Here is a 25,457-nt window from a genome sequence, read left to right as displayed (position 1 = left end):
GTATAAGGCTTCCGTCGCTCTTTTCTATACAAGCTAGTAAGCTTGCGTACGATAAGCAAGGGGAAAAAATCAGCCAACATACTGTCGCCCAGCGAGACCTGCTTGCTCACCTGCCATGTGATTTCTGCCTTTACTACACAGTCAAACACCGGCTATGTTATATTAGTTTTAGATCTGAATATCGCAGTTTCCCATCTCATGATAACTGTACGGAGTAGAAGGAGTTGAATAAGAAAACATGATTTGTAATTGAAAATGGCCTGAGGTTAGTTTTGCCCTTCTGGGTTTAGCGCTTTCAACGCCTAACTGAAGTAGAACGGCATTAGCCAATCCCTCATTAGCTTTCGACAGGGTTCTATCTCAGCCACCTTCAGCCCTTTTCTTTTCTGATACTTGATTTTTCTTTTGGATCACCTTCTTTTGCATACGTTCACTAGAATTTCATCTAATATAATGAGGGCAAACACGAGTCACGCTATAGCTCAACCAGAGTCAAGACTATCTCCCCGCACCGAGCCTACTTCAGGAGATGGGGCTAGCTCTACACATCGCGTTCGACGTCGCAATCGAGTCATCCATTCATGTCTTGAGTGTCGCCGGCGGAAGATCAAATGCGGTAGAGGAGTAAATCAATTTGGCTCCTAGTTTTTAGTAAAAGCTAGCTAATAGAGCAATTTAGGACCCTTGCGAAAATTGTCTCGCGTCAGGGGAGCAATGTATCTATGTCAATGCTGCGACTACCGACGCCCAGTTTCAGCAGCGATTGAAGGACATGAAAGAAGCCAAAGATGCGATCGAGGACGGGTTCCAGGACAACATAGACTGTGAAACCATTCAGCAAGAAGTAAAAGGGTCGAGACGTAAACGGCCAAGACACCCAGATGAAGTTGAAGATGATTTAGATACTTCGGCTGATGAAGGGCTCCTGGAACCTACACCGCTGGCAGTTCATGATGCAGCATATGCCGACGAGGCAGATGATGATGTCCACGATTTGGGCTTTAGAATCGGAAGAATGCGACTAGGGGAGAGGATTGGGGGTCTGTATCGCCCAAGGATAGCCGATGAGGTATTTATGTTAAGCTAATAAATTTAGACCATGTCTTTGAACTTTGCTAATTCCAGTTGATTTAGCTATATTCATCTCTTCAATATATCCCAAAGCGCAGCTCCCGCTTTGTACCGCCACCTGTCGTTTCTGTCCCAGCCAAGGACCTCTTAGGGCCTGGACTGTCCTTTACGGCTCCTTCGCCGGACTTCATATTCAGCTTATCCTCAATTGAACCATTACTGGGATATATTCCCCATCGCAACGTCGCAGACAAGCTACTTGAACAGTACTGGGTTGCCGTTCATCCTATCGTAAGGATCCTTCACAGGCCCTCCTTTGCGCAGCGATATGAAACTCTTTGGGAAGCTATTGAGAACGGAGAGCCAGTAGCCCCATCTCTCGTAGCGCTCGTGTATTCTGTTCTCTTCTCAGCCGTGATTAGCATGTCAGAAGGACAAGTCCAAGAGGTCTGTCGAGATTCCCGGGAACAACTGAGGAACAGCTTGAAGCTTGGGGTAGAGGCTTCTCTGGGGCGAGCTCAATTGCTCAGATCCACAAAGATCGAAACACTACAAGCTTTTGTGGCATATCTGGTTTGTACACATCTTTGACCTTGGCCTATGGCTCGAACCGTTTGGAAACAGAATTTCTGACTCAAAGCTATCTATTTAGATGCCAATGTGTATTGACGAGATCTCTCGTGCCCACACTGTTTTGGCTGCCATGGCAATTAGGCTAGCAGAATGCATGGGACTGCACAGGGATCCATCTGAGTACGGCTTCTCTTCGGTCGAATGTCAAATTAGACGCCTCATTTGGTACCAAATCTGCTACCTAGATCTCAAGACAAGTGAGATCCAGGGTCCTAGACCATCTATCCATCACGATGGATATACCACACAACTTCCATTTTATGTGACTTTGTCCCAATCATCCTCTCCAAATGCCGCGCCTACCTGGAAGGATATGATTTTCTCCAGTATCCGATTTGAATGTCAGGAGATGCACCGCAAATGTTTAATGCTGCGTACCAAGGTCGATCAGAAAAAGATCAGTCTTAGCAAAGCAATCTCTGAGATTGAAGCTTTTCGGGGCTCGATGGATGCAAAATATGGTCCTTATCTCAATGCAGTGACCCCAAGTCCAATACAAAGAGCGGCACAGCTTGTGATGAAGCTCCTGACCAACCTACTGTACCTCATTCCCCTGCACCGATATATGAACAGTGTGACCTATAGGATACCTGATAGGTTACGCCAAATCGTTCTAACCAAAGGTGCCGAGGCACTTGAAGCTGCGGTGGAACTCCAATCAGCCGAGGATCTCAAACAATGGTCCTGGTATAGTGGCGCCTACCAGCAATATCATTCAGCATTGCTCTTGCTAGTCGAAGTGTTCACATATCCCATGCGTAGAGTGGCCAATCGCATCTGGCACTGCTTGGATTTCATTTTTGAGGCGGTTTTGACAGACATACCTTCCTTGGGTACGGACCGAGCCAACCCGATGGCCCTCGATATAATTGGGCACCGAGACTTGAAAGCGAGATATTTGTTGAACATGATATGTGATCGAATGAGGGCGTATCAGAAAGCTAAAGGCTTGAAAAATCCCGTTAGATTCAATGATTCAATGTTCACCGTTACACCACAGAAACTTGGTGATGCTACAGACCCCAGGATGCCACTCAACTATGCCCATGGGGAACCGGGATCAGGCCCACACATTCCAGATCTACAATCTACTCTTGATAATCCAGTGCCTCCACACGGGGAGGTAAACCCAGACATGAGTTATTCCTCATCTGAAATACCAGGGCCCCGTATCGCCTTATCCACCGGGAACCCTCAAGCTGTGGGGAATCTACCGAATGCGTGGGCTTCATCCACCCGGAAGCTCCCTCTTCCGCTTCAGTACGGCGAAGATAGCAGCACAAAGTTCCGGTCTAGCTGTCTCCGCAGCTATGCATCGAGCGCTACCCAGAACGAGAACATGCCAACAAATCTGTACTTTGAAGCGCAAGGTGGAACTGACAGTATTGATCCTCAAATGCTTGAAATTGACTGGGTAAGTAAGCCCTGCTGCTGTTCTCTGAAATGCCTTCGATGTATTCTTACTAACAAAATATCAAGAGCATTTGGGACAGCATATTTCCGCCTGAGACGAACGATGGTAATTTGGATATACCGGGTGATTCCATGTAGAACGTTTGATGGGTTTCCAATGAAACCTTTGCAACAGAAATGCAGATACTCCAAATATTATATACCTTACAAAAGCATGCTCCATCTTCCGTGAGAATGAGCTTCCCCGAGACTTGTTTCATGCTCATCCTCATAATTGTGAACGATGGGACGTTAGTAAAACACGACATTACTAGGGGAAGACAGGAATGAGGCTTTTTAGTATGAGGCTCGGTAGATATGGAAAAGACAAACGTTATGATACTCCAGTCATGGAATGGCATATAGCACTTACTTCAACTTCCGTTTTCTTTCCATAGTGAATAACATTCATGGCAGCAAAGGAATAATTCCAGCTCCGTTGGCTCTTAACTAATATAATTCAACATGAATAAAAGTCGCTGTGGCAGGCGTCTAAGTGGCTGAGGCAGGGTCAGAGCTCCCACAGTTGCCCTCAAATCTACTCAATCCAGCAATACAGTTTTCCTAAGTATTTCCATCATCCTCGATTTTCCTATCATCCCAATGGCTCGGCCCTCAAAGCTAAATCCACGGGCTTCCATTCTCCACGAACACATCAGTCCCGCACGGTGTATCCGGTCATACTGGCAGGAAGACCCGTATGAACTCTATGCAGCAATGTCACAAGGGAGAGAACCACAGCAGTATCCATGGTGAGCATCCAAAGCACCCAAAAAGTCGATATTGTGGCATCCGTTGGTTGTTCTCCAAAGTCTAGCGCTGAAGTAGTAGCTCTTGTCGCCACTTTCTTCCTGGAAGCTATTGAGATGGAACAGTGTTAGTTTCCCACCCCCATAGACATACATCTTGTTTTCCGTATGGGATGCGTCATCAACTCACAACACATCGCATTGGCCAGTAGCGCAAGCATCAAAGCCGCCATCAAGAAGAGTGTAATAGACGGAGCCGGTATTGTAATCGGTAACGTAGATATCTTGGGCAATCATTCCACCTTCGCCGTCATTGTACGGACCGGCCTTCAGTTGGCCCCAGAAAGCGGTTGCACGGCCAGTGAAAATGGCAGCGGCGAACAGGACTGGGATTTTCATAATGGCTAGGGAACAAAGATCACAGAACTGATAGGCCGTTGGGTCTAAAATATGAAAAGAGCAGTAATAATTTTACATGTTGCATACGGCGTGTGCAGCCTATTTATCCAGTCAAGCCAGCTCTATCAGTAAAGCATACCAATTCTACCTAGTTACCCCCGAGTATCCGATAATGGGTTGGTAATTGCCAGCCTTTTCCCAATTGCAACCTTCCTCGACTACGGCCGTAATATCCAAACCATTGTTTCAGAGCTGGTGAAAGCGACGATTCTCAGCTTGGGTTAGCTAGATTCCCTATCTTACTAGATGATGACAAAATGAATTCAAATCATAGTTCGATTAGATTAGCTCATGTACCAACCCCATTTTACTGCAAAAAGTACAGACTGAGATTATGCATATTAATTAGACGATCTCTAACTAACTAGTTAGTTAGTAACTAGTTAGTTAGATTGAAGTTGAAGAGTTAGGTAGATTTGGCGAATCAGAGCCATCCTACGGCCGTACCCGAACGGAGATACCACGGGTATATTCACTGGGTTCACCGCCTTCAATATCACGATAGGAGAGCTGCAGTCTGGACCCTCCAACATTCCGGTGCGACGCGATGCCTATTTGCATCGAGTGCTCCTATCCGGTCTCTCACCTGTACAGTGCCTACAGCCGTGCTGATGACCGGTCCCAAGGCAAGGGTGTGCGACTAACGCAATGTCCGCGTTGCCAGCGGTTTGCCGACAAATACGTTGAATATGACTTTGTCGTGCTCTTCATTGACTTGGTGCTCATTAAGCCTCAGGTAAGCATTATACATATCCTTGATAGACGCGAACTGGCTGACATATCTTGAAATAGGTATACCGACATCTCCTCTTCAACCGGCTCGGGCGAGACGACAACCAGTTCGATGTGGGTATACTTCCTTAAACAATCGTGAGCCACTTGCTAATGTGGTGGCTTTTTAGCGGTCCATAATTCGCCTAGGAGTGCTTCTGCTTCTTTTCGACGTCTACCTGACCTGGGCACGCATTGAGAAAGACCCATCCCTCGCAACGACCTTCTTGTCACGCGCCCCTATCATTGTCCAATACCTCTTCTTCCTGAGCTTGAATGCAGCCGCAACTCTCGCACACCACCTCACCGTGCGCCTTTTGGCCTCGATTCTAGTTCCGAAGTCACGCCGCTACAGCGGACCAGACAGCAGCAGCAATGCCAACACCAATCCTACCACAAAATCTACAAAAGATACCACCCCCTTCCCCTCCGGGCCCCCTACGCCAACGCATCCCTCGCCATCTGCGGTGCCAATAAACCCACAAACACAGACCCCCGCCAATGCCCCTGCAAGCCTGCCAAACCCAACCCCAAACCCTAGCTCATATGGCGAGGTCACCTCCCCAACCGAGCTATCACCACCGCCGCAAGGGACATCAATGGGCCAACCACCCCGACCTGCGCCGCCGCTGCGCCGGACATCAACAGCGCCGATGCAGAATATCCAGCCCCTACCCCCTCCAACAGCCGCAAGCCCAGCAGCAATCAGCACTGCCCTGCTAGTCAGCAGTTGCGCGAAGCTTTTCCCCATCCTGCTAGTAATCTGGGGCGCTGACGGCAACGGCAGCCTCTCGGACATCCCAGCGCACAGTCATACAGCAGCACAGATCCGGTCCCCGACGCAGATGGCTACGATTCCGAGCGCGGTGCATCAGACGCTGCTCGCTACAGCGACGAAAACTTCTTATCTCCTCTCTGCGAAAGCAGCTATATCATCTCCGCCCTCGGCTTCAGCGCTTCCTTCTTCGTTCCTGGAATCGTGGATGGCTGGCATGGCTTCTTTGCTTCAGACTTCTACACCCACTAGTTATCTGACGGGGCTTTTTGATTTGCTTTCCTCATTGCTTTCTCTTGGTGTCGTTGATACGCACCTGGTGCTTTTAAGTAATATCGAGGCTTTGTATATCTTACTTGGCTGTGGATATCTGCGTGCTGTTGCTGTTGCAGTTGCGGGTCAAATCGCCCGGTGGGCGGTGCAGAGGGTGATTCTCGGTGCTGTGGGGGTTGGCTAATGAAGTGCTTCAGATGGATACTTGAATACTTGATGCAAAAAATAATATAACCTAGCTTTATCGGCTTTCAAGTTACTTAAATATATATATCACTAGGACTAGGTACTCTATGGAGGGGAATCCATGGTCAACATCCTCGATTTATAAACACAATTGGGGGTAGGTACTACATAGTAGTATTGATCTAGTAAAGTGACCGAAAATATTATGAATGCTTTCCATACAAAAAGGAAACCGAGCAAGTACTAAAACCGAACCAAAACGAAAACATGTAGATAAAACGCTGCGAAGAGAAGGTCATCTAGGACGAAAACTATACAAAAACATGAAGTAGCTGTGAACACACGGTTTCACAATGCAGACCAATCCAACAAGCATCCAATCCATCCCGCTATCAAGCCAAAGCACAGGGAAAAAACACCAATCTTCATTCCCGTCTAATCCACGCACATCGCAGCACGGGACGAAATAAGCCCGACTTCATCATATACTATCCCACGACGAGAAGACGAGACAATATCTCACAACCGACATTCTCCCAAAATGTTAGTTGACAGAATTGACGAAAAACACGAGCAACCAGAAAGTGAAATGCCTCTATTGCGGTACACGATCAGGTCTGATGTCTGACCGCTTTGGTGCGATGAGGGGATGCCACTGTGAGAGGAAGACAATGGCTATATTGAATATATTAGCATCGTTTATGTAGCGCACATATCTCATGGAGATAGATGGATAGAGAGAATGGGTAACAAGAAACATACCCCACATCAAGTAACAGGAAACGAAGGTAAGGATGAGCGTGCTACGGAAGAGGCTGAGGATAGCAGAGTCAGTATTCTCAAGTGCTTGCAACTTTAAAAGAAATGGCCGCTGGGCTCGACGCCCAGAATGCAAGCATGGACTCACGTTTGGTTATCGCCCTTCGGGCTTAGGAACCACGCTGCTGTCGAGAGGGCGATGATGATAACCAGGCCAATGAGCATGCTCCAACTGTCAAAATTCAAGTTAGCGACTGTAATTTTGTATCCAAATCGAGTAGAGTATCGGGAGGTCGAGGTGTGGCGGGATGGATCGAACAATGCGAACACCCGGCACCAGGTAATTCTCAACCCATGAGTCCAGGTATGTATGCATTGTTTTATTGCATAACTCCAAGCAAGAGGGAAACATACCCATTTGCCATTTTGTCGGTATTTTATTATTATCTTCGTTCGTCGGAGTAAAGCACAACCCAGAGTGGAGATCACTCAGTGTGTGATACGAATGTGTTGACGAAGAGCGAGCGAGCTATGGAGTAGAGCACAAAGGGGCTAATCGTTTATTCGACGGTATAAATGTTCTGCACGAGTGTTCTTGAATGTCCGGATCCTTTGACTGCGCGGGTGGACGGACAAGTAATCGATTGTTTAGTGCAGCGTGGCACGATTGGGATCGGGTCGATGATGTTTTGGGCAGGTATTAGAGAAACAAAATATCGCAGGTTCTCTTCGGAAAATATGCAGCCGTCAGGTGTGTTGCGAGCTGAAAAAGGCGACCTGGCGAGTTGGAGTATCTCCGTTGATGTCGGAGCTCCTGGAGCTAGCGGGATGCTGACGCCTGAGGCAGAATTGGCGGGCGGTGGATCGAGACCCGGCGTGCGAAGGGTGGCGCAAAAGACATCTATACACTAAGGAGGTGGCATCTACTCTACATTTCCACTATATGATGATCTTTTATGAGGATATAGATAAAGTTATTGAATTTCAAGTCCAAAAATCCAGACTGAATGATCTGTTGGGTTGGCTCAGCAGAAGCAAAGCCGCTTAGATACAAAACACAAGGCCATGGCTCAGAGTAACAGACAAAATCGAAGCCAGGCAGAAGGATAACAAAACAAACATGGCTTTCAAAACAACGCTTAAGCGCCCTCGCGGATCTTACGGTAGCTGGCCTAAGAAAAACGTGGTTAGGGGTGATGGACATCTAAAACGATCATCGCCGATAACTTGCCTCCTGCTCGACCTGCAGTGCATCTACAGTCGGAGCAAGCTCGCTGAGGATCTCGTATGACTTCTTGTGGAACTCGAGTTGGGCAGCGATCAGATCGGCCAGGTTGCGCAGAGGCTCGGGGGTATCAAGGACCTGTTGCAAGCCACGTTAGTACCCGAGAACTTATTCCAAATACCAACAAGAGCGCAAAAAAAAAAAGAAATTCAACCAGAACATACGTTTTTCATCACGCTCACGGCCTCCTCAGTCTGACCAACAAACTCATCCTCGGCCTGCTCGATCTCTGCGCGGGCATCCTCGCTCAGGTTATCCAAGTCGCCGTGGGCAGCGGCCTTTTTGCTAGCCTTGATGGAGTCAAGCATCAGGCGGGCGTTCTCAACATTCTTGCGCGCCTTAGCAGCGAACATCAAGTTGGTGTTGAGGGTAGTGTTCCAGCCAGCCAGGAAGCGGGACTGGATCTGAGCATCCTGGGCCAGACGAGCCTCGCCAACTTGCTCCTCGGCCAGAGCATACTTCTCCAACGCACTAGCGAGCGGGTCCTCGCCCTCGGTGCTCTGCGCGAGTGTCTGGGAGCCGGCAAGGGAGGCACGGGCGATCGCGTGGTTGAAGGTCTTGGGTTGGGGCTTTGCGGAAGGCGGAGCTGTCAGGGCAGCTTGTGCCTCGGCGGGCGAGCCTGCCTGGGACAGGAGCTGGACCTTTTCGTTGATAGTACGGCCCAGGTCATTGAAGGACTCGCGGATGTTGGGAGGGTAGTCGTAGGCCTCGTTGGAGTATTGGGAGCTAGTTCGCGAAAGGTAACGGTGGTTAGCGCCTGTCGGGGAAGTCATCCATAGAGCGGGAAGCAACATAGATTACTCACGTCACCTGCAACAGCTTCTGGTGGACAAGCTTGAGCGCATCGACGCGCTTCTCGAGCTCGATGTATTCATCGGGGAGCTGGGTCTTGTCATCGGCTTGGCCCAGCTGCTCCTTGATCATTTGCTGGGTACGCTGCGCAAAAGGCGTAAAGCTCGCACTGCCCGTCAGAAAACCACAAGGCAATAAGATGTTAGTAAAGCGACCGATCACAAGTCGAGAGGGATGGAATGGGGTCCGCGGGATAGGGGGCCTATGACGGTGTGCTCACCTGAAGTTCTTTCCGAATGCCTGCATTCGATCCATGATTGGTGTATTTTAAATGATTTTAGTTAGAAAGAAAAAGGAGGACAGAATGGGAAATGGTTGAGAGCGATGATGGGATATCATTGCATGTGCTACGCGGGCGGGACAAAGCCTCGACCTTGCACCGCCTCACTTACGCCACAAAACACATCAGGCATCCATAATACAATGGGTTTGTATCTTTGGTCTTTTTTCCTACGCTTCATAACCTCCAAATGTATGTCAAACTCATCGTCCATCTTAGGAGTAGTCTCCTGTTAGAGTAGACTCCTAAGACTTCAATATTGTACCTAAAAATAATCTGCAAATTGAATAAGAAGATACATTAAAAAAACATCCGGAAATCCCTATCCAGAACCCAGAACCTTGGAATCAAGTTAAAATCATAACGTCGTAATTCTCTGCTTCACAAGTAGGAAAGCAGAAAGGACATCGGGTTAGGTCAGAGTTGCCAACATAGCACGCATGATGCGAGAGTTAGGTTCTAGAGAAGGTCAGAATCACCGAAACGAGATAGTAATCTAGGGCATCATACCTGTGCGCTCCTGCGTCCTAGTCTCGACAATCTCCTCCTGATTGCCTCTATCGTCAATGATATCTGTTTCGCGTTGCCGAGTGATCTCAATTCCACCTTGCCTCTCCAGACGAAGAAGTCTTGTCTCCTCTTCCAGTTCGCGAATGTAGTCGCTCACGTCGTGATCGCTCTCCCGCGGACGAACGACAACCATCGGACCCGCCCGAACAGCAGTAGATTCTCGCTCCTCGATATACTGTACGGGAGATACACGAGGGGCATGATCATGGACTGACACAGCTCGTCGCCGGGAGACTCCCCGCACTCGCGGCCTCTCTACAATCTCCTCGTACTGGTCCACATGGTGGCGCGACTGTGACCTGTGTCGGGCCGGTGATGCTTCCACGATGAATGCCTGGCTGGTGCGGGGAGAAGCCTCGACACGTAGGTATTCTGTCACCTGCTCGCGTGGCCGCCGTTCCCTGGGGGGAGGAGACGGGGACAAGCCAATGTATTCGGCTGTTTGAAAACGTTGATTAGTATAACTCTCCCTTGCAAGGTCTTAAGGAATGCGGATGCGGATGTCACTCACTTTCCACGGGGTCAGGCCGCCTGAACTCGCGGCTCAAGCTAAGCACTTCGTCGATCTGCTCCTTAGACAATGCCTTTTGGATGACAATCACATCCCCCTACTTAGGTCAGCAGGCGACAACAGTACTCTTGGAAAACAAATCACCAACCTCTTCCTTGAACGGGTACCCTAGATCCATAATGGCGTGAATATGAGCAAGATGACGAGGAACACGGGTCTTCCCTTTGCGCGGGTAAGGCTTTTCTCTGCGAACAGTACTGCTCGAGCGGCGGCGACGATCAACCATATCTCGATCACGAATATCTCTAAACTCTTCGTCACCGTAGTAGTCGGGCTCGGCGATCCTAATATCCTCGTAGACCTCTCGCTCACGATAACGGCCCGGAGAGAACCGTGGACGAGGCGGAGCAACGACAGGTATACGGGGAGCGCGCGGTGCGCGATCTCGGGGATCAAGGTGTTCCATCTTGCGCCGGGGTATGCGGTCGAAAGTGTCCAAGGACGACTGCCGCCTAAGTAGTTGGGGACGTCTGAATGAGGGACTGTCATCACGGCGTCGACTTCGATCATGCGCCACAAGAGAGTTGGCAGGGGATGAGTGGTCTAGATGGTCATCCTCATAAAGTCTTCCGGGTGCGCGCGCAGGGGGTCCATATCGGTCTTCCTCACGGAGGCGTGCTTCAAAGCGCTCTTCAGCATGGCGGGGTCGTTCGGCCACTGGGGGACCCCGTGAGTATCGATCGTATCGATCGCGAGAGTCCAGGGTCCCTGTTGACGAGCGGTAGTCATCATACCGAGACATTCTGGGAGTATCACCAGATTCTACAACAAAATAATGTGTGAACCGTGGATGACGCGAGCGGCTGACTTCCGAACCGAGGGTGGGGTTTTCGAGGAACCACGGGCGAGACTGTTGGATTTGATAGAGATGAAACACGCAGAAATGAGAGCAATAGAAAGCTGAGATCGAAAATCTGCCTTGGGAGAGAAGAGAAAGTAAAATAAAACAAGATAGGTAAAATGTCAGGCAGAAGCCGATCAATGATGACATTGGGTCAGATTTGAATGTGGGGGGATACTTAGATACATACCTGCGCCACACCTGCGACGGGCACTACTGTACCTACATGTACTGTATGTTGTACCTAATGTATGTACTATGTAGGCAGGTAGGCACAAGTGCATTGTACATATACTTCATCCAATCCTAAACCTCTAAATTCGCAATGTCCTCTTCCAAGATTCCCATAGCCCAATGCGATCGATCCAACCTGACTGTCACAAATCGACGATCTTCAACCTCCTTCGGCACAGCCTCAGTCTGTGGCGCATACATTAGCATGGATGGTACAGGACAAGGATATCCAATAGACACGCTTACCTCACGCTCTTTTGCCTTTTCTCGTGATCGGTCAGTCTCAAATGACCGTTGATAGGGTGGTCCACGACCTTGCTTTGCAGCGACTATCCATGCTCTCTCACAGCCCCCGGCAATTGCATCCGCGCTCTTCCACCCAGTCAGGCGAGAGATGTCGCGAAGTTTTGAAATCGTCCAAGCTCGCTGCGTGGGATCAGTAAATTGCACAGCTGCAAAGAATACCGGCACTGTCATGTCAGTCAACCCAGAACCCAAATTCGGACTCAAGCTTCCTGCTTCGAGATTAAAGCGTTGCGGATAGTAGACACCCGCCATGATCTTCCCAATAGTCTGCGCAAATCCGGCCGTTGTTGGAGCAGCTACTCCAGCTGCCATCATGATAGCCGGCGGCATCGAGGGATGAATCCGATTCAGCAGAACGCGCACGGCATAGTAAAACGCCCAGATCGCGGCAATGGTGTGGGTACGATACTGGAGGGCGGGACCGAACGGTGTAGCGATTGGAGGTGCGACATCCGCTGGCAAAGGTTGGAAATCGCGGCCCAACGCTTGGGAGAATACTTCCATGGCAACCAAAATCTCTTCCCATTCTTGTTCTGCTTCCTTGTAGCTCATGTCGTGAGCAGGATCATCCTCGTCTGTTGACAAGCGAGGCTCAAGCGGTCGATCTTGGAATCCCGAGGGAAGGCGTGCAGGCGGTTGAGGGGGTATCATTCCGTACATTGGAGGACTGTCGGCCGAGGCCGGCCCAGGGCTTGAAGAAGGAGAGGCCCCAGCAGGGTCTACGATGGGTGGGGGGCCCTTGGGATACCCTTCAGGCTGCATATTAGGCGGGCCAGATGGAGGGCCAGGGGGACCCCCGGGCCGAAGCCGCCAGGTGGTCCAGGTCGTTGACCGGGAGGGCCGCTAGCGAACCGACCCATGAATTGGAACATCTCAGGGCCTGGCTTCCAGTCCACCCCACCTGCCTTCAGCGTTCTCAACTTTCGCTTGCGATCATACAAGGCAAAATCTGTGACCCGGGCGAGCAGCAGCCACAGGTGATCTGCGGAGCCGTAAATGGCATCTAAGCGGCCAATGCCTGCTCGAGGCGGACATTGACCCCATTGAGAGTAGGGCATTCTGGTTTACGAATAAGCAAATCGTATGTCTGCTAGTAGCCGTACGTCTAGACTTACAATAGTTTATTTCCACCAATAAAACTCTGGAGTGCATCTTGCTTTGCGTACCACCAGTACAGATCGCATTGAATCCGGAAAACCTCGATGTCCTTGCGGGTAAAATGCTTTTTGGGGGGCGGCGTACTCTCCTGGTTGATGCATCCAAAATGGTCGTAGTTGACTGCTCGTCCCATAATGGCGCCTATAAAATCTTGATCGATGCTGTCCTCTTTCTCAGAGAAGGGATCATCCTCAGAGACTTCGCCAGGCATTCCCCACCACGAGCTTGTCCAGCCCGACTGGAGTCGCTGCTCATGAGCTCTACGTCGATGGGCCCGTAAATCTCTGGTGGTCTTGGCAAAGTCGATCTCCCGGATAAGATGGGTGGACCCACCCAGGTGATTATTCCATTTCGAGTGGTCGGCAGATATCACCTCATAATAGCCTAGTAGCAGAGTCGCAGCCAATGTGCCGACTTGCTTGCGTCGGAGGGGAAGACCGACTGCGGAGCCAACTCGTTTCAGGGCGTAGTGATAGTGTTTCAAAGATACTGTCGTGGGGACTTGCTGTAGATATGCAATATGTAAGCTGCTGACGGCCAGAATTGCCTGGAGTAGGGCTGGATGCTCCAGAGCTTTAAGAGCAAGCGTATAGACCCATAGACCTTGTTGTGCAGATGGGACAGCTGACCCCAGAACAATCGAGGAGTCAGTAGGATGTCGTTCAAATATAGACAAGGATGGACCAGTTGAATGGATGAAGTGGGCAAAGATGCGGGCAGTCTTTGGGTTGTTCAATGGAGAAGAGCCAAGTGTAGGACGATATGAGGCGAGCACATTGGGCTCGTTCAGGTAAGTCGTGAAGGAGCGGAGTTGTCGCTCATCGCGGTTAGCAGAGGCCATTATGAGACTCAGCTGATTGAAGCCTTCGGCCTGCGATTGATCCACCATCTCATCATCCGAGTCCACGTCATAATAATCTTCGCTTTCATCTTCCATGTATATCACTTGTGTTTGTTGTGGTATCTGATGGGGTATAAACTGCTCATGAGATCGTAATTGTTGCGGCAATCTCCCTGGTGGTGGCTGATAATGATAGATCGTAGGCAGCGGCTGCGTAATCTAAGAAATCATACTCAGCATACTAGCCGCGAAAACAGAGCGACCACGCCAATGCATACCCGAGGAACCTTGTTGATTTCGCTCTCCCTGTTTCCCGGCATTGGATTGAGACCTGGCACCGGGGAGAGATTGGAGGCGTATTCTTCAGCTGTTTGACCGAACGGACTAGTGATCTGGGGTACATTTTGTATGATTGCAGGGGTCATATGTGGAGCGTCCGTCTGCCCCAGCTGAACTGGCCGCTGTGCTTGGGAGATGTCAGTCACATTTGATGGAACTAACGTGCTCTCCGCTTGAGATATCGGCTGAGTGTGCCACATATGGGGTTTCGGCTGCACTTGAGCTGCTGGATAATAGAATGGAGGTGCATTAATCGGCTGAATTTGAGTGGGCGAGGGGATTCGGGACGGGAATGAGTGATATCCCATCATCACCGGATCAACAGGTCGTGGAGCCAGCATTGGATGCTGAGCAGCGGCTGCCGCTTGTTGGGGAGGGAGCTGGGATCCATAATCGTTGTATATCGGCACTCTCATATGCTGTTGCTCTATCTGTGGGTCCTGGCTGTGACCAGTACTGAAAGACCCAAAAATCCCTATGGGATTCTTGAACACGACTCGCTGGGCATAACCCTCGCAGATTCGCTTCGATTTCACGCAGTTGGTGCATATTGGCTTCTCTTCGCCGCACTTGATCCGGCGCTTTCGACAAGCTGTGGGGCTTTGTCAACGGGGACTCTCTCTTTCTCTCTCTCTCTAGCGTTCTGCAACATACTCAAACAGCCAGTCTTAGTTCGTTTCTTCGGGAGTCTGCGGGGACCTGATCGAGCAGTTGACGCTTCAGCACTAACTGTAAGATCAGCTGGAATGTCCAGCTGATCCTGAAGGTCGTCATCCATGACTCAAGATTGCAGAGTGGACATGTGCGAGAACATTGTGCCCAGGTGGGGCTAAAAAGGCATCAGATAAGTACTCCGTAAGAAAGCTAAGAGGGAAAAGCTGCCGAGGACCGCAGATCACCCGCAATACGCTGTTCGTCAGGGGGGATATAACATACATATTTGCAAAGTTCTTAAGTGCACAGTCAGACTTAAGTGTCGGGTATTTGATTAATTACAAGGGCTTACGAGACGCTTAGTGTAGCTTAGTGTACGGAGTTCCGGTGAACATTGTTCTCTCTTTGTGTCCCTCCAAGGTCATGCCATAGGCTTTTAGCCGAGATTTACCCCGGTCTAGTGCCTGAGGCATCACTGTGTATGTAATCGATAGTAAAATTACCGATAACGAAATGAGAGTTTTTTTTTTCTGTACCGCTCCCTTTACCTCAAAGGAATTGGACATTTACAACCAATCCTTCGAAATTAATCATGTTCGCTGTTCCAGGATGGTCCGTTGAGAGCTCTGCTCTGCAGTCACAGACTCAGCCCGTGCAGCCCAAGAACGAGTCCCAGCCGGAGAAGGATGCCAACTCCGATGGGAAGAACAACAAGCGCAAGCGTGCCAATGACCGTGTCACCGCGGGCAATGTGGATGAGATGTACCGCAGGCACATTGAGGGTACCACCAGGGGTGGAAAGCCCGGCGCAGAGGCTCCCGTAAAATCAGAGAAGAAGCAAAAGAAGGAGAAGAAGGAGAAGCAAAAACTTGAGACAACCACCACCGAGGAGCCTACAAGTGAAACTGTCATCACCGCCGATTCAGACGCAGATCAAATCGAGGAGAAAGCACCCAAGAAGAGACAAAGGAAGAACAAGAAGAACAAAGACAACGCCGCCGAGGACAAGACTGAGGCAGATGATGCTACCACTACACCAGCCAAAGAAGCTCCTGCCCCTACTCCCGCTGCGCCTGCACTCCCACCAACAGCGAACCTGACACCTCTCCAGCAGGCGATGCGACAGAAGCTGATCTCCTCTCGGTTCCGCCACCTGAACGAAACCCTCTACACCACCCCCTCCGAGAAAGCACTCGAGATGTTCAGTACCAACCCGGAGCTGTTCGACGAGTACCATGCCGGATTTGCGCGACAGGTGAAGGAGTCCTGGCCCTCCAACCCGGTCGACGACTACATCAAGACCATCCGCCACCGCGGTGCAATCCCGCTCCCGAAGCGCGGAAACCCCCTGAACCCTGCTAAGGGCTATCCGCTCCCCCGTCGTCCCACTGGACTATGCACATTCGCCGATCTGGGCTGCGGTGATGCACAGCTCGCACGCGCCTTGACGCCCTCGGCCAAGAAGCTGAAAATCAAGCTCAACAGCTACGATCTGGCAGCGCCCGATGCGCTGATCACCAAAGCAGATATCTCGAATCTCCCCTTGGAAGATGGTGCGGCGGATGTGGCTATCTTCTGTCTGAGTCTGATGGGAACCAACTGGGTTTCTTTCGTCGAGGAAGCATGGCGTATTTTGCGCGGCGACGGCAAGGGCGAGTGCTGGGTCAGTGAGGTCAAAAGTCGATTTGGCAAGGTCCAACGCAAGAAGTCTCAGATCGGTGCGCAGAAGCCCGGCAGCAAGGCGGACAAGAAGAAGCCGAAGAAGAAGGGCGGCGACAATTCTGATGATGAGGGCGATATCTTTGCTGAGGATGTGCGGCCGTCTGACAATAAGGACGAGACTGATATCTCGGCATTTGTGGAGGTTTTCCGGTCTCGTGGGTTCATGCTTCGCCAGGAATCCGTGGATAAGTCCAATAAGATGTTTGTGAGAATGGTATTTGTTAAGCAGGGTGGTGCGCCTACCAAGGGGAAACACGCTTCCGCTATCAGTGCGCCTGCCCCTGGTGGTAACAAGAAGCGCTTTGTTGACCGCAAGCCTGATTCAGAGTCTGGCATGTCGGCTGAGCAAGAGGCCCAGGTGCTGAAGCCATGTGTTTATAAGATCCGCTAGATGTTGCAAAGGATCTGTTCATATGTATCTGTACATAACCAAAATTTACCACACATGACCACTAGTTTCATGGACCATCTCTAGGTTGCTAACTACATGAAATACAAAGTAGCTAGGCCAGCATGTAAACGTTGGACGGCATCGTCATTATTTTTCTATTGCTCCCGACATAGATACTAGCCTCCAAATCAAGTCCAAGGAGCCCCTTCAAGAGATATCTTCGACCCTAATCGCCCTCATTGGTTGCCTCCCAGCTGTGTGACAGCGTGGCCCATTTCCTCGTCGTTGTAGATACGGAAACCCTTCTCCTTGGTGACACTGGCCAGCTGGACATTCTTCGAATCGAGCTTCTCCTCCATGACCTGCTTCAGCGTCTTGAGGACCAACGTCTCGGCCTCTGCTAGAGTCAAAGACCGATGGTATTCATTCTGCAGCTCCGCCTGTGCGCCTTCGCTTCCCGAGCCGATGGCCTTGGCGTCATACCGGTAGAATGTGCCGGACGGTTCAGCGTGGTATCTAACAAAGAAAAGCAGTCAGTAAAGATATCAGACGAAAGGAACTGCATATCTTACAGTTGGGGCCCATCCTCATCATAACCAGCGATTAACAGAGCAACACCAAACGGTCTGCTCATGACACTCTCCTCGTCATCACCGCTCTCACCGAATCGCAGAGCCAAATCGCAAATTGCCTGCGTAGTGCTCTCGACCCGCAAAGGCTCAGCATAGTGGAAGGCGTGGTTTTGGCACTCGACGCGGGCGTGTTCAACCAAGTTGCGGGCATCTGCCTGGAGACCGGACATGGCACAGCCGATGTGCTGATCAATTTCGACAATCTTCTCGACGGACGATGCTTCGAGCAGTGTGGATGTGACGCGCTTCTCAACACCGAGGATTACACCTTCGGAGGTTGCTACCTAGATAACTGTTAGAAAGGACGGTTCCATATTCGCGTTATGCTTTGCTTTGCGCTCCGATAAAAGTACGAAGATCGCTCGCTCTGGCGATTCGAGGCCTTCTGTGGAATCTTAGAGCAAAGAGGAACTGCGAGGTATGACATACTCCGATGGCGGTGGAGCCTAGTTTGATAGCTTCAAGAGAGTATTCGACCTGGAACAAACGACCTTCGGGGGAGAAGGTGCTGCGGAGGAAATATTGTCAGGCTGCAGGTCTATCTGAAGACGTAGATTAAATTCGGAGAACGTACTTGATTCCACGGTCTATCCAGAGCTGTTAGTTGATTCCGCGGTGAGGGGAGACCCTGACGAAGCTTACCATATTCTGATCGTGCAATGAACATATTGAATTATCTGATGGGATGGGGGAGACTTGTCAAAAAAAAGAAGCAATGAGACAATATAGAATCACGATGGAGGAGGGAATCAGTTGGAACGGAAGAGGAGCAGAGGAGGGTGTCTGAGTGAAGCTCGGGAAGGGAAGCTCTCGACGTACGCAAGAGGTGAGGTGCCTGGTTGATGCCTTTGTGCCTGAGGCAGGCTGTTATGCCCAAGCCAAAGTGGAGTTGTTTGGATACTTGCATCTTCTCCTCATATACATTGGTTCTCTATTTTTGTTGCTCAATCGTCGATTTTGTGCCTTTCAATCTCCTATGCTGCATGATTTACACGTCGGCCTCGCGGGATTATGTCTGCCAATGACCGCGCCGCGTATATGAGCGCTTCACGACCCCGCGCCGTCTCCAATCGCGTCGATTCCGAAACTCGCGGACAGTCGCCGCTACAGGTCGAGAACAAGGATCCTTTGCGCCACAGCACCTCGAGTCAGAAACACAGAGTATCCCGAGACCAGAAGAGCATGCCGGAGAAGCGCCCAGAACGGATAGTGATAACATCACGGGAAAAGGCAATGCGAAGGAACCCTGTGAACCCTGTTAAGGAATCTATCAGTGCGGCCAACAGAGGCGATTGGGATAAGACTCGGCCTAGAAAACTTGCACAACTTGATGAGGCAAATCCTAGTGCCCGAACTGGGGAGAAGGACCCGGCTGATTGTGAGTGATCCCTGCGCCGCAGTTTGTCGTGGAGTGCAATAGATTTGCTGACCATGATTTTTCCTTTACAGCACCATGGAACCCCCAAGCATCATTGATTCCTCACTCGACAGCTCCTCTCGCATGCCGCGTATCAGTTCCCCCTCTAGCTTCAACCGTTCCGCAAGCGCTTCATCCTCGGCCACTCCGAGAGCTCTCGCCCGATGCCCAGGAAGAAGCGATCTTGGAGGACCTGCTGTTCGTGTTCATGGGATTTGAAGGTCAATATGTTCACTACGCTAGCTCATACGACCCATCGATCGAGAAAGACCGCCTCACGGGGCCAGTCTTCCAGATAGCCCCGGGCCTGGATCCAACCCTCCGTGATCTCATCCAGTCCATGTTGAAAATGGCGACACATTACAGTGCCATGGAGGCCTTTGTGGAAATACAAAGCCGCGCTGAGTGTGGTGCTGTTAGTCACTCGCTGTGCGCATCTATTCGAAAGCTTCTCAAAGATTACCTGATCCTCATCGCCCAGCTGGAAGGCCAGCTGCTGAACAATCCCACATTTACTTTGCACCTTCTTCATCTCCACACAATGCCCACCAGTCAATGTCTAGCCCAGTTATATTCGATGGGCCAAGAACTGTTGCTCAAAAATGGCCTTCTAGACGAAGAACTCGAGGAGTCGATTGACGACTTCGATGAGGATGTTGACAATATACTTGAACAACTCAAAGAAGGGGGAGACTTAGTACCAGGGTCTATGGCCCGCAAGAAAATGTGCAAAGGAGGCAATATTCTCGGACTCCTAACGGGGCGTCTGGCTTCATTCTCAGGCGATCCAATCACCAAGACCCTGCTTCAGAGCTTACTGCGTGACGCCAGTAGGCCCTACATGGCCATGTTGAACGAATGGTTACACCACGGTGGTATCAAGGATCCCCATGCCGAGTTCCTGGTCAAAGAACAAAAATGGATCAAACGCGAGAAACTCGAGGAGGACTACACGGATGAATATTGGGAGAAACGTTACACAATTCGAGAACACGAGGTTCCGCCTCAGCTGAAGAGCGTGCAGGATAAAGTTCTGCTGGCTGGAAAATATCTCAACGTGGTGCGTGAATGTGGTGGTGTCGACGTCAGCAAAGAGGTCAAAGATGTCCCGAAGACGCTCGATGATCCACGCTTCCTGGACAATGTGAACTCCGCCTACACCTACGCCAATGCTTCCTTGTTGAATCTTCTTGTCACAAAAAACTCCCTCACCACTCGATTCCGCTCCCTGAAACATTACTTCTTCCTGGATCGCTCCGATTTCTTTTCCTACTTCCTCGAACTTGGTGCTTCCGAGCTACGAAAACCGGCACGTGCCGTCAACGAAGGCAAGCTCCAGTCACTATTGGATATTGTCCTTCGACAACCTGGCAGTGTTGCAGCACTAGACCCGTTCAAGGAAGATGTTAAGGTGCGAATGAACAAGATCGGCCTCACGAAGTGGCTGATGCAAGTCGTGAATGTTTCAGGGGTCAACCAAGAGGGCGCAGAGGCGGAGAAACAACAAGTCTCTGCTGTCCATTCCGCCGAGGAGGATAAAGATATTCTTGGATTCGATGCGCTTGAGCTGGACTATTCGGTTCCGTTCCCTCTGTCACTGGTCATCAGCCGCAAAACTGTTTTGCGGTACCAACTTATTTTCCGCCACCTTCTATCGCTGCGCCATCTTGAGACGTTACTGGTCACGTCCTGGGCTGACCAGAACAAGACCACCAGCTGGCGCCATAAATCCTCCGATCGACGGCTTGAGATATGGAAACGGCGGGCGTGGAACCTTCGCGCGAAGATGCTAGTGTTTGTCCAGCAGCTTTTATACTTTTGTACGGCTGAGGTCATTGAGCCCAATTGGGTGGGTTTGATGGATCGTGTCAACAGCGTTCACGCCGATGCGTCGGAGGTGGAGGAAAATGACTTGAAGCAGGCCAACCGGACGGTTGATGAGTTGATGCAAGATCATGTGGATTTCTTAGATACATGTTTGAAGGAGTGCATGCTCACACAGGCCAAACTATTGAAGGTACGTTTCTTCACACTGGCGATGGTATTCATACTAATAACTATATAGATCCATTCGAAACTGGTGACATGCTGCACCATGTTTGCTTCCTGGACTGCAGCTTCACTTTCGCGGGCCTTGGCTTCGGCTGATCCCGACTTGGCTGGAGGCAAAGTCCCAGGGGCAGATGCCAGAGGCTATGATCCAACGCGGATTGGAAAACTCGAGGACACACTAAAACGCTACGAGGACCATTTCTCGCGCCATCTCCGGATTTTGATGGACAGGTGAGTTACATTATTAGACATTTACATCACTTATGTGTTCTAACACAACTATACAGCTTGAACTACTTCGCCGCAACGGAGAGTGTGGTGCTCCTGAAGCTTGCACACTCATTGACCTCCATAAGCCGAGAGGAGAGTAAAGAGGATTGAAGGCTTGCAATCCCTTGCCCTGTGTCTTTTATACATTGATATCGTTATCAACATAATCAACCCACGACAGAGATGCGGTTGGATGCTCTGGCTATGGGCAGAAGCAAAGCGCTTCTGGCCCATAATGTTTGCTAGCTGCCACCTGAAAGTCGGTGACGTCGAGACACATGCCATGAACTTCGAACTTCGGATTGCCGAACACCGCAGCACTGAGTCACCGGACCCTCCAAAATGGGATCCAAACGGGCTATATCACTCTATCAAGCCTCGCCTGTGGGGCCGTGGATATCCGCCAGATTATTGTACCTAGACCCATGAACCGAGTCATGCCAGACGTCGGAATTAATGATAATACGAGTAGCATAGCGAAACGAAACCCATTACAATGTGAAGTTTGTATATATAGCCCTAACTGAAAAAGAACCGGAGGCACGCGAATTCCTCGGGATCGCGTCAGCAAGCCATTTCTCACGTCAGCCCCCAAATCCGGCCTTACTAGATAGCCATTTTTATTTAATTCCAAGAGATTCTCTCTCAGTTAGTTAAAAAGCCAAATACAAAACCCTCCAATCTCGAAGACCCTGTATACAATCCATACAAACATCACAAACATGCCAATAACAAGCCTCACCTCCGTCCTCCGCCAATTCCACCCCCACACAGCCCAAGACCGCCTAACACTGGCCCTCAGCGCCGCAGCACTAGTCGTCTCAACCCTCATCCTCCCCGCCGCTTACCGCGACTACAAACTCTTCAAATCCTACGGCCCGGGCGGGATCCCGAATAACGCGCTAGGATGGGTTCTCGTGCGCGCTCTGTTCCAGCCGTTCGGACGCGAGATGTTCAGCACGGACGAGTACGTGAGACGCATTGCGGCAGCTGAGGGTCACGGGAAGGGAAATGATGGATTTTTATCTTTATCCGAGGAACAGCTGGGGAGTCGACGTGGGGAAGAGAGACCTGTTATCGGACCGCATGTTGTACCGCAGCGGCAGTTGACGCAGGTACCAGATGAGGCTGTTATGGAGGTATGTTGTGTGTCCTTTTTTTTCTTTTTGGGAAAGGGAAGATGGGATTGAAGAGCTATTTACTGATTTATGTTTTGATAGAAATTCCGGATTGCGTTCAGTGCGTTCGGACATCGGAATTATCATCTCGTTAAATTTCAGAAGTCGAATCTCGAACGACATGCGGATGGGCTCTTTGTTGCGGATCATATTCCTGTCTTTGGGATTGCGGAAACTATGAAGCGTGAGATTGCGCATGTTCATTCGGGAAATGATCACTCGGTTCATGTGCTTCTTGCGCCTGCTGATTGTATGTTTTTCTCTTGTTTGTTGGAGATGTGTGTGCTGACCTTGATTTCTAGGCATCAAGATTATTGAGGCTGGTTGGGGCCAGCGTCATGCTTTCTCGGGTGCACCTGCGATGACGTTTCTTTCGCTAGGCACGAGGCCTGATATCCCGGCGGAGTATGTTTTGATCTATGCGCCGCGGACGGAAGCGGAGATCGAGATCGTTATGCAGATTGTTTCGGCAGGTGTCGAGTTTATGACGGGGAGGGAGGATGTGCGGTAGGTCAGCGAGTGCTTTTTGTACTGACCTTATGCTTGAAGGGGTACTGTTCTAAGGTGGATGCATTCTTCTGGTGTATGCGTTGTGCTTGGTTTCTTTCTGTTCTCTGTGTAGCTTTATATACCCCACTCTTCGATTTATTAATGGAAATCTATGCTTTTATATGGGCAATGGCGACAATACTTTCCCGATTAATGACGTACGGATCGTAAGTATACCTGCGTTATTGGGACTACATACCACTTCCGAGTATAGAGAATACGGATACATTCTGTTATCCATATTGTAGGTATGGAGTAATGTCTCACTTCTCTCTATATACCCTCACTGAAGCCCAACAGTGATCTGCTATACTTCTCGTTTCTCTTTTGGTATGATTTATATAACCAATCCTCTCTTGTAGCCCTCTCTTGTGATTCCTCATTTTGATTATTTCCATACAATTTTTCATTGTACAAGGTGCAAATAGAAAAGGCCAAATCTGATATCAACATCTTCGCCTTTGCAAACTAAAATATAAATAAGAAAGGCTTGCTTCTACATTCAAGGTGCTCAAAACTAACCATTAGAGCGAATGCCCTAGATTGGCCCTATAGATATGAAACAGACTACTATCATCTATTAGTGTCAATTTGAACCGAGGATGTAGTAGGAGTGCCTTTTATCAGGACTCCTTCGCGGCAACCTAAAATTACGAAGTGAGAAGGGGGTGAAGGAATTGTAAGTTATACGTGGATGTTCTAGCAGATATTTGTCATGCCGTAATATATAGTTCAATAGTGGGTTTCATGTGTAGTTCTATGCCGAAGCATTTGCCGATCATCATGCAATGGGACTTGTTGGTAGTATCTTGGGTAGTACCAAGACACTACACTACGTAAGTGAATATATATATACGAACCCATGCGTATGGCAGAATCGAGGGAGTGATCCGTATTAGTAGACAAAGAAGACACATATTCAGCAAGCAAGTGGTTATCTTCTCTTTCATCTTACTATGTTTCACTGTAAACCGGGCGAGGCTGAGTCGGTGTGTGTATATGGAGAACTGAGGGGCTGTTGAATACGCTAAGGAAAAGTAATCAATGACCTATATTACCCGTTATATTCCGACAAGGTATATATTTCCTTATATCAGAGCGATATAAAAACTACTCTATACTATATTGTGCATAGTAAGTAGATGTAGAGACTCGAAGTTGAAACCAAAAAGGATGGGTGGCCCCCTTACCCGAGACGAACCATGGCGCTGGGTTTTGAGGGGGACGGGTAAGCCCTGTCGAAATCCCGACAGTACGGATCGTATATACTATGGGTACGGAGTACAATATATACACCCTGGGGACCTTCTTTTCCTTACTTGAGAGACTTTTGCTATTGAACTTAAGAGCCCATTGTTCTAGATGAAAATGGACCCGCCTTTTGTATTAGAAAGTCACTTGCCTGATTTATCATTGTATAATCATATCTTAGCTGTGATGTGAGAAGTACTATGCAGTCTTGGGCATAACCTGCAACCCCAAGCACCAGATCCTTGCATCTGAGATTGATGCGGCCATGGAGTGGGACCCGATCCCCTCGGAGAATTGAGAAAAAAAATCAGGAGCTAGGTATCAGGTGGTTTGGGGATAATTTCAAAGGCATTTTCTCGGTGGATTCGGAGACCGGTGTGGATACTATATTGTACTGACATCGTTGTAATCGCATACTCCGTACGGAGTACAATAAACGGAGTACCTTCTCTCAAAGGCAAAGAATAATATCCACATTATTCACACGGGCGGTATATCTTTCCCGCTGCCCACTCGACCCATATGCATCATGTCACAAGGCAAACCGCTATACAAGAGGCAAATAGGAGAGATATCCGGAAAATGGAGGGGCAAAACAGCATGGTACTTCTGTCTTTGGGAGAATCCGGAGACAGGCTAACCCCCCCCTGTAGCAAATCTTCATCCACTCGGACATTGGAACGCCAAACTCTCCAGACAAGCGGTGAGAGAGTGAAATAAGAGGGGCGAGAATAAAATCCAAACCCAAAACCCACCGAAATCCCGAGGGAATGGATGCCCCAACGAGGATGTTGCTGATCCTGCCCGTCGAACCCCACTCAACTTGAGGGTTGGAGACAATTGGTGAGACCGGGCTGAAGCCACTTGGCACACTGCATGCACATTGGAGGATATGGTACGGAGTACTCCGTACTCTAGAGCATGTTGGAAACTTGT

General features: G+C 49.7%; 13 protein-coding genes across 13 annotated transcripts; 6 read left to right on the top strand and 7 right to left on the bottom strand.

Annotated features, from left to right (window-relative positions):
• Window positions 1-453: 453 nt before the first annotated feature.
• On the top strand, window positions 454-3,255 carry N7517_004862 (Zn(II)2Cys6 transcription factor; the record flags this gene model as incomplete). The annotated part of the gene is made up of 5 exons (XM_056722592.1): window positions 454-624; window positions 680-1,069; window positions 1,135-1,644; window positions 1,724-3,118; window positions 3,184-3,255. 5 exons carry the CDS (start codon window positions 454-456, stop codon window positions 3,253-3,255), a joined length of 2,538 nt encoding a protein of 845 aa, XP_056578842.1.
• Window positions 3,256-3,863: 608 nt separating this feature from the next.
• N7517_004861 (uncharacterized protein) lies at window positions 3,864-4,304 on the bottom strand (the record flags this gene model as incomplete). Its single annotated transcript, XM_056722591.1, has 2 exons — window positions 3,864-4,014; window positions 4,096-4,304. The coding sequence occupies 2 exons, from the start codon at window positions 4,302-4,304 to the stop codon at window positions 3,864-3,866; spliced, it is 360 nt and encodes a 119-aa protein (XP_056578841.1).
• Window positions 4,305-4,911: 607 nt separating this feature from the next.
• On the top strand, window positions 4,912-6,367 carry N7517_004860 (sterol homeostasis protein ARV1; the record flags this gene model as incomplete). The annotated part of the gene is made up of 3 exons (XM_056722590.1): window positions 4,912-5,100; window positions 5,157-5,210; window positions 5,267-6,367. The coding sequence occupies 3 exons, from the start codon at window positions 4,912-4,914 to the stop codon at window positions 6,365-6,367; spliced, it is 1,344 nt and encodes a 447-aa protein (XP_056578840.1).
• Window positions 6,368-6,964: 597 nt separating this feature from the next.
• On the bottom strand, window positions 6,965-7,553 carry N7517_004859 (uncharacterized protein; the record flags this gene model as incomplete). Its single annotated transcript, XM_056722589.1, has 4 exons — window positions 6,965-7,044; window positions 7,132-7,184; window positions 7,277-7,360; window positions 7,543-7,553. 4 exons carry the CDS (start codon window positions 7,551-7,553, stop codon window positions 6,965-6,967), a joined length of 228 nt encoding a protein of 75 aa, XP_056578839.1.
• A 714-nt stretch (window positions 7,554-8,267) lies between these two features.
• Window positions 8,268-9,525, bottom strand: N7517_004858 (BAR domain-containing protein; the record flags this gene model as incomplete). Its single annotated transcript, XM_056722588.1, has 5 exons — window positions 9,486-9,525; window positions 9,219-9,374; window positions 8,578-9,139; window positions 8,360-8,491; window positions 8,268-8,300 (listed from the first exon to the last, which is right to left on the bottom strand). Exons 1-5 carry the CDS (start codon window positions 9,518-9,520, stop codon window positions 8,268-8,270), a joined length of 918 nt encoding a protein of 305 aa, XP_056578838.1. The 5' UTR covers window positions 9,521-9,525.
• A 432-nt stretch (window positions 9,526-9,957) lies between these two features.
• N7517_004857 (uncharacterized protein) lies at window positions 9,958-11,428 on the bottom strand (the record flags this gene model as incomplete). Its single annotated transcript, XM_056722587.1, has 4 exons — window positions 9,958-10,004; window positions 10,056-10,553; window positions 10,627-10,723; window positions 10,775-11,428. The coding sequence occupies 4 exons, from the start codon at window positions 11,426-11,428 to the stop codon at window positions 9,958-9,960; spliced, it is 1,296 nt and encodes a 431-aa protein (XP_056578837.1).
• A 405-nt stretch (window positions 11,429-11,833) lies between these two features.
• On the bottom strand, window positions 11,834-12,727 carry N7517_004856 (uncharacterized protein; the record flags this gene model as incomplete). The annotated part of the gene is made up of 2 exons (XM_056722586.1): window positions 11,834-11,947; window positions 12,008-12,727. The coding sequence occupies 2 exons, from the start codon at window positions 12,725-12,727 to the stop codon at window positions 11,834-11,836; spliced, it is 834 nt and encodes a 277-aa protein (XP_056578836.1).
• A 59-nt stretch (window positions 12,728-12,786) lies between these two features.
• N7517_004855 (uncharacterized protein) lies at window positions 12,787-15,183 on the bottom strand (the record flags this gene model as incomplete). The annotated part of the gene is made up of 4 exons (XM_056722585.1): window positions 12,787-13,126; window positions 13,183-14,285; window positions 14,345-14,997; window positions 15,060-15,183. 4 exons carry the CDS (start codon window positions 15,181-15,183, stop codon window positions 12,787-12,789), a joined length of 2,220 nt encoding a protein of 739 aa, XP_056578835.1.
• A 468-nt stretch (window positions 15,184-15,651) lies between these two features.
• Window positions 15,652-17,172, top strand: N7517_004854 (25S rRNA (adenine645-N1)-methyltransferase; the record flags this gene model as incomplete). The annotated part of the gene is made up of 1 exon (XM_056722584.1): window positions 15,652-17,172. One exon carries the CDS (start codon window positions 15,652-15,654, stop codon window positions 17,170-17,172), a length of 1,521 nt encoding a protein of 506 aa, XP_056578834.1.
• Window positions 17,173-17,408: 236 nt separating this feature from the next.
• On the bottom strand, window positions 17,409-18,471 carry pup2 (proteasome core particle subunit alpha 5; the record flags this gene model as incomplete). The annotated part of the gene is made up of 5 exons (XM_056722583.1): window positions 17,409-17,688; window positions 17,745-18,088; window positions 18,234-18,312; window positions 18,379-18,391; window positions 18,447-18,471. The coding sequence occupies 5 exons, from the start codon at window positions 18,469-18,471 to the stop codon at window positions 17,409-17,411; spliced, it is 741 nt and encodes a 246-aa protein (XP_056578833.1).
• A 344-nt stretch (window positions 18,472-18,815) lies between these two features.
• N7517_004852 (gamma-tubulin-complex subunit SPC97) lies at window positions 18,816-21,654 on the top strand (the record flags this gene model as incomplete). The annotated part of the gene is made up of 4 exons (XM_056722582.1): window positions 18,816-19,182; window positions 19,254-21,238; window positions 21,287-21,504; window positions 21,561-21,654. The coding sequence occupies 4 exons, from the start codon at window positions 18,816-18,818 to the stop codon at window positions 21,652-21,654; spliced, it is 2,664 nt and encodes an 887-aa protein (XP_056578832.1).
• A 124-nt stretch (window positions 21,655-21,778) lies between these two features.
• Window positions 21,779-21,964, top strand: N7517_004851 (uncharacterized protein; the record flags this gene model as incomplete). The annotated part of the gene is made up of 1 exon (XM_056722581.1): window positions 21,779-21,964. The coding sequence occupies one exon, from the start codon at window positions 21,779-21,781 to the stop codon at window positions 21,962-21,964; it is 186 nt and encodes a 61-aa protein (XP_056578831.1).
• Window positions 21,965-22,265: 301 nt separating this feature from the next.
• N7517_004850 (uncharacterized protein) lies at window positions 22,266-23,232 on the top strand (the record flags this gene model as incomplete). Its single annotated transcript, XM_056722580.1, has 3 exons — window positions 22,266-22,682; window positions 22,764-22,971; window positions 23,024-23,232. The coding sequence occupies 3 exons, from the start codon at window positions 22,266-22,268 to the stop codon at window positions 23,230-23,232; spliced, it is 834 nt and encodes a 277-aa protein (XP_056578830.1).
• Window positions 23,233-25,457: the final 2,225 nt, after the last annotated feature.

This window comes from Penicillium concentricum (assembly GCF_028827145.1).
Source record: "Penicillium concentricum strain IBT 3081 chromosome Unknown utg000002l_segment0_segment0, whole genome shotgun sequence".
Classification (NCBI taxonomy): Eukaryota; Fungi; Ascomycota; class Eurotiomycetes; order Eurotiales; family Aspergillaceae; genus Penicillium; species Penicillium concentricum.
The sequence above is the reverse complement of the archived record's forward strand: the minus strand, read 5'-3'. Positions and strand labels throughout refer to the sequence as shown.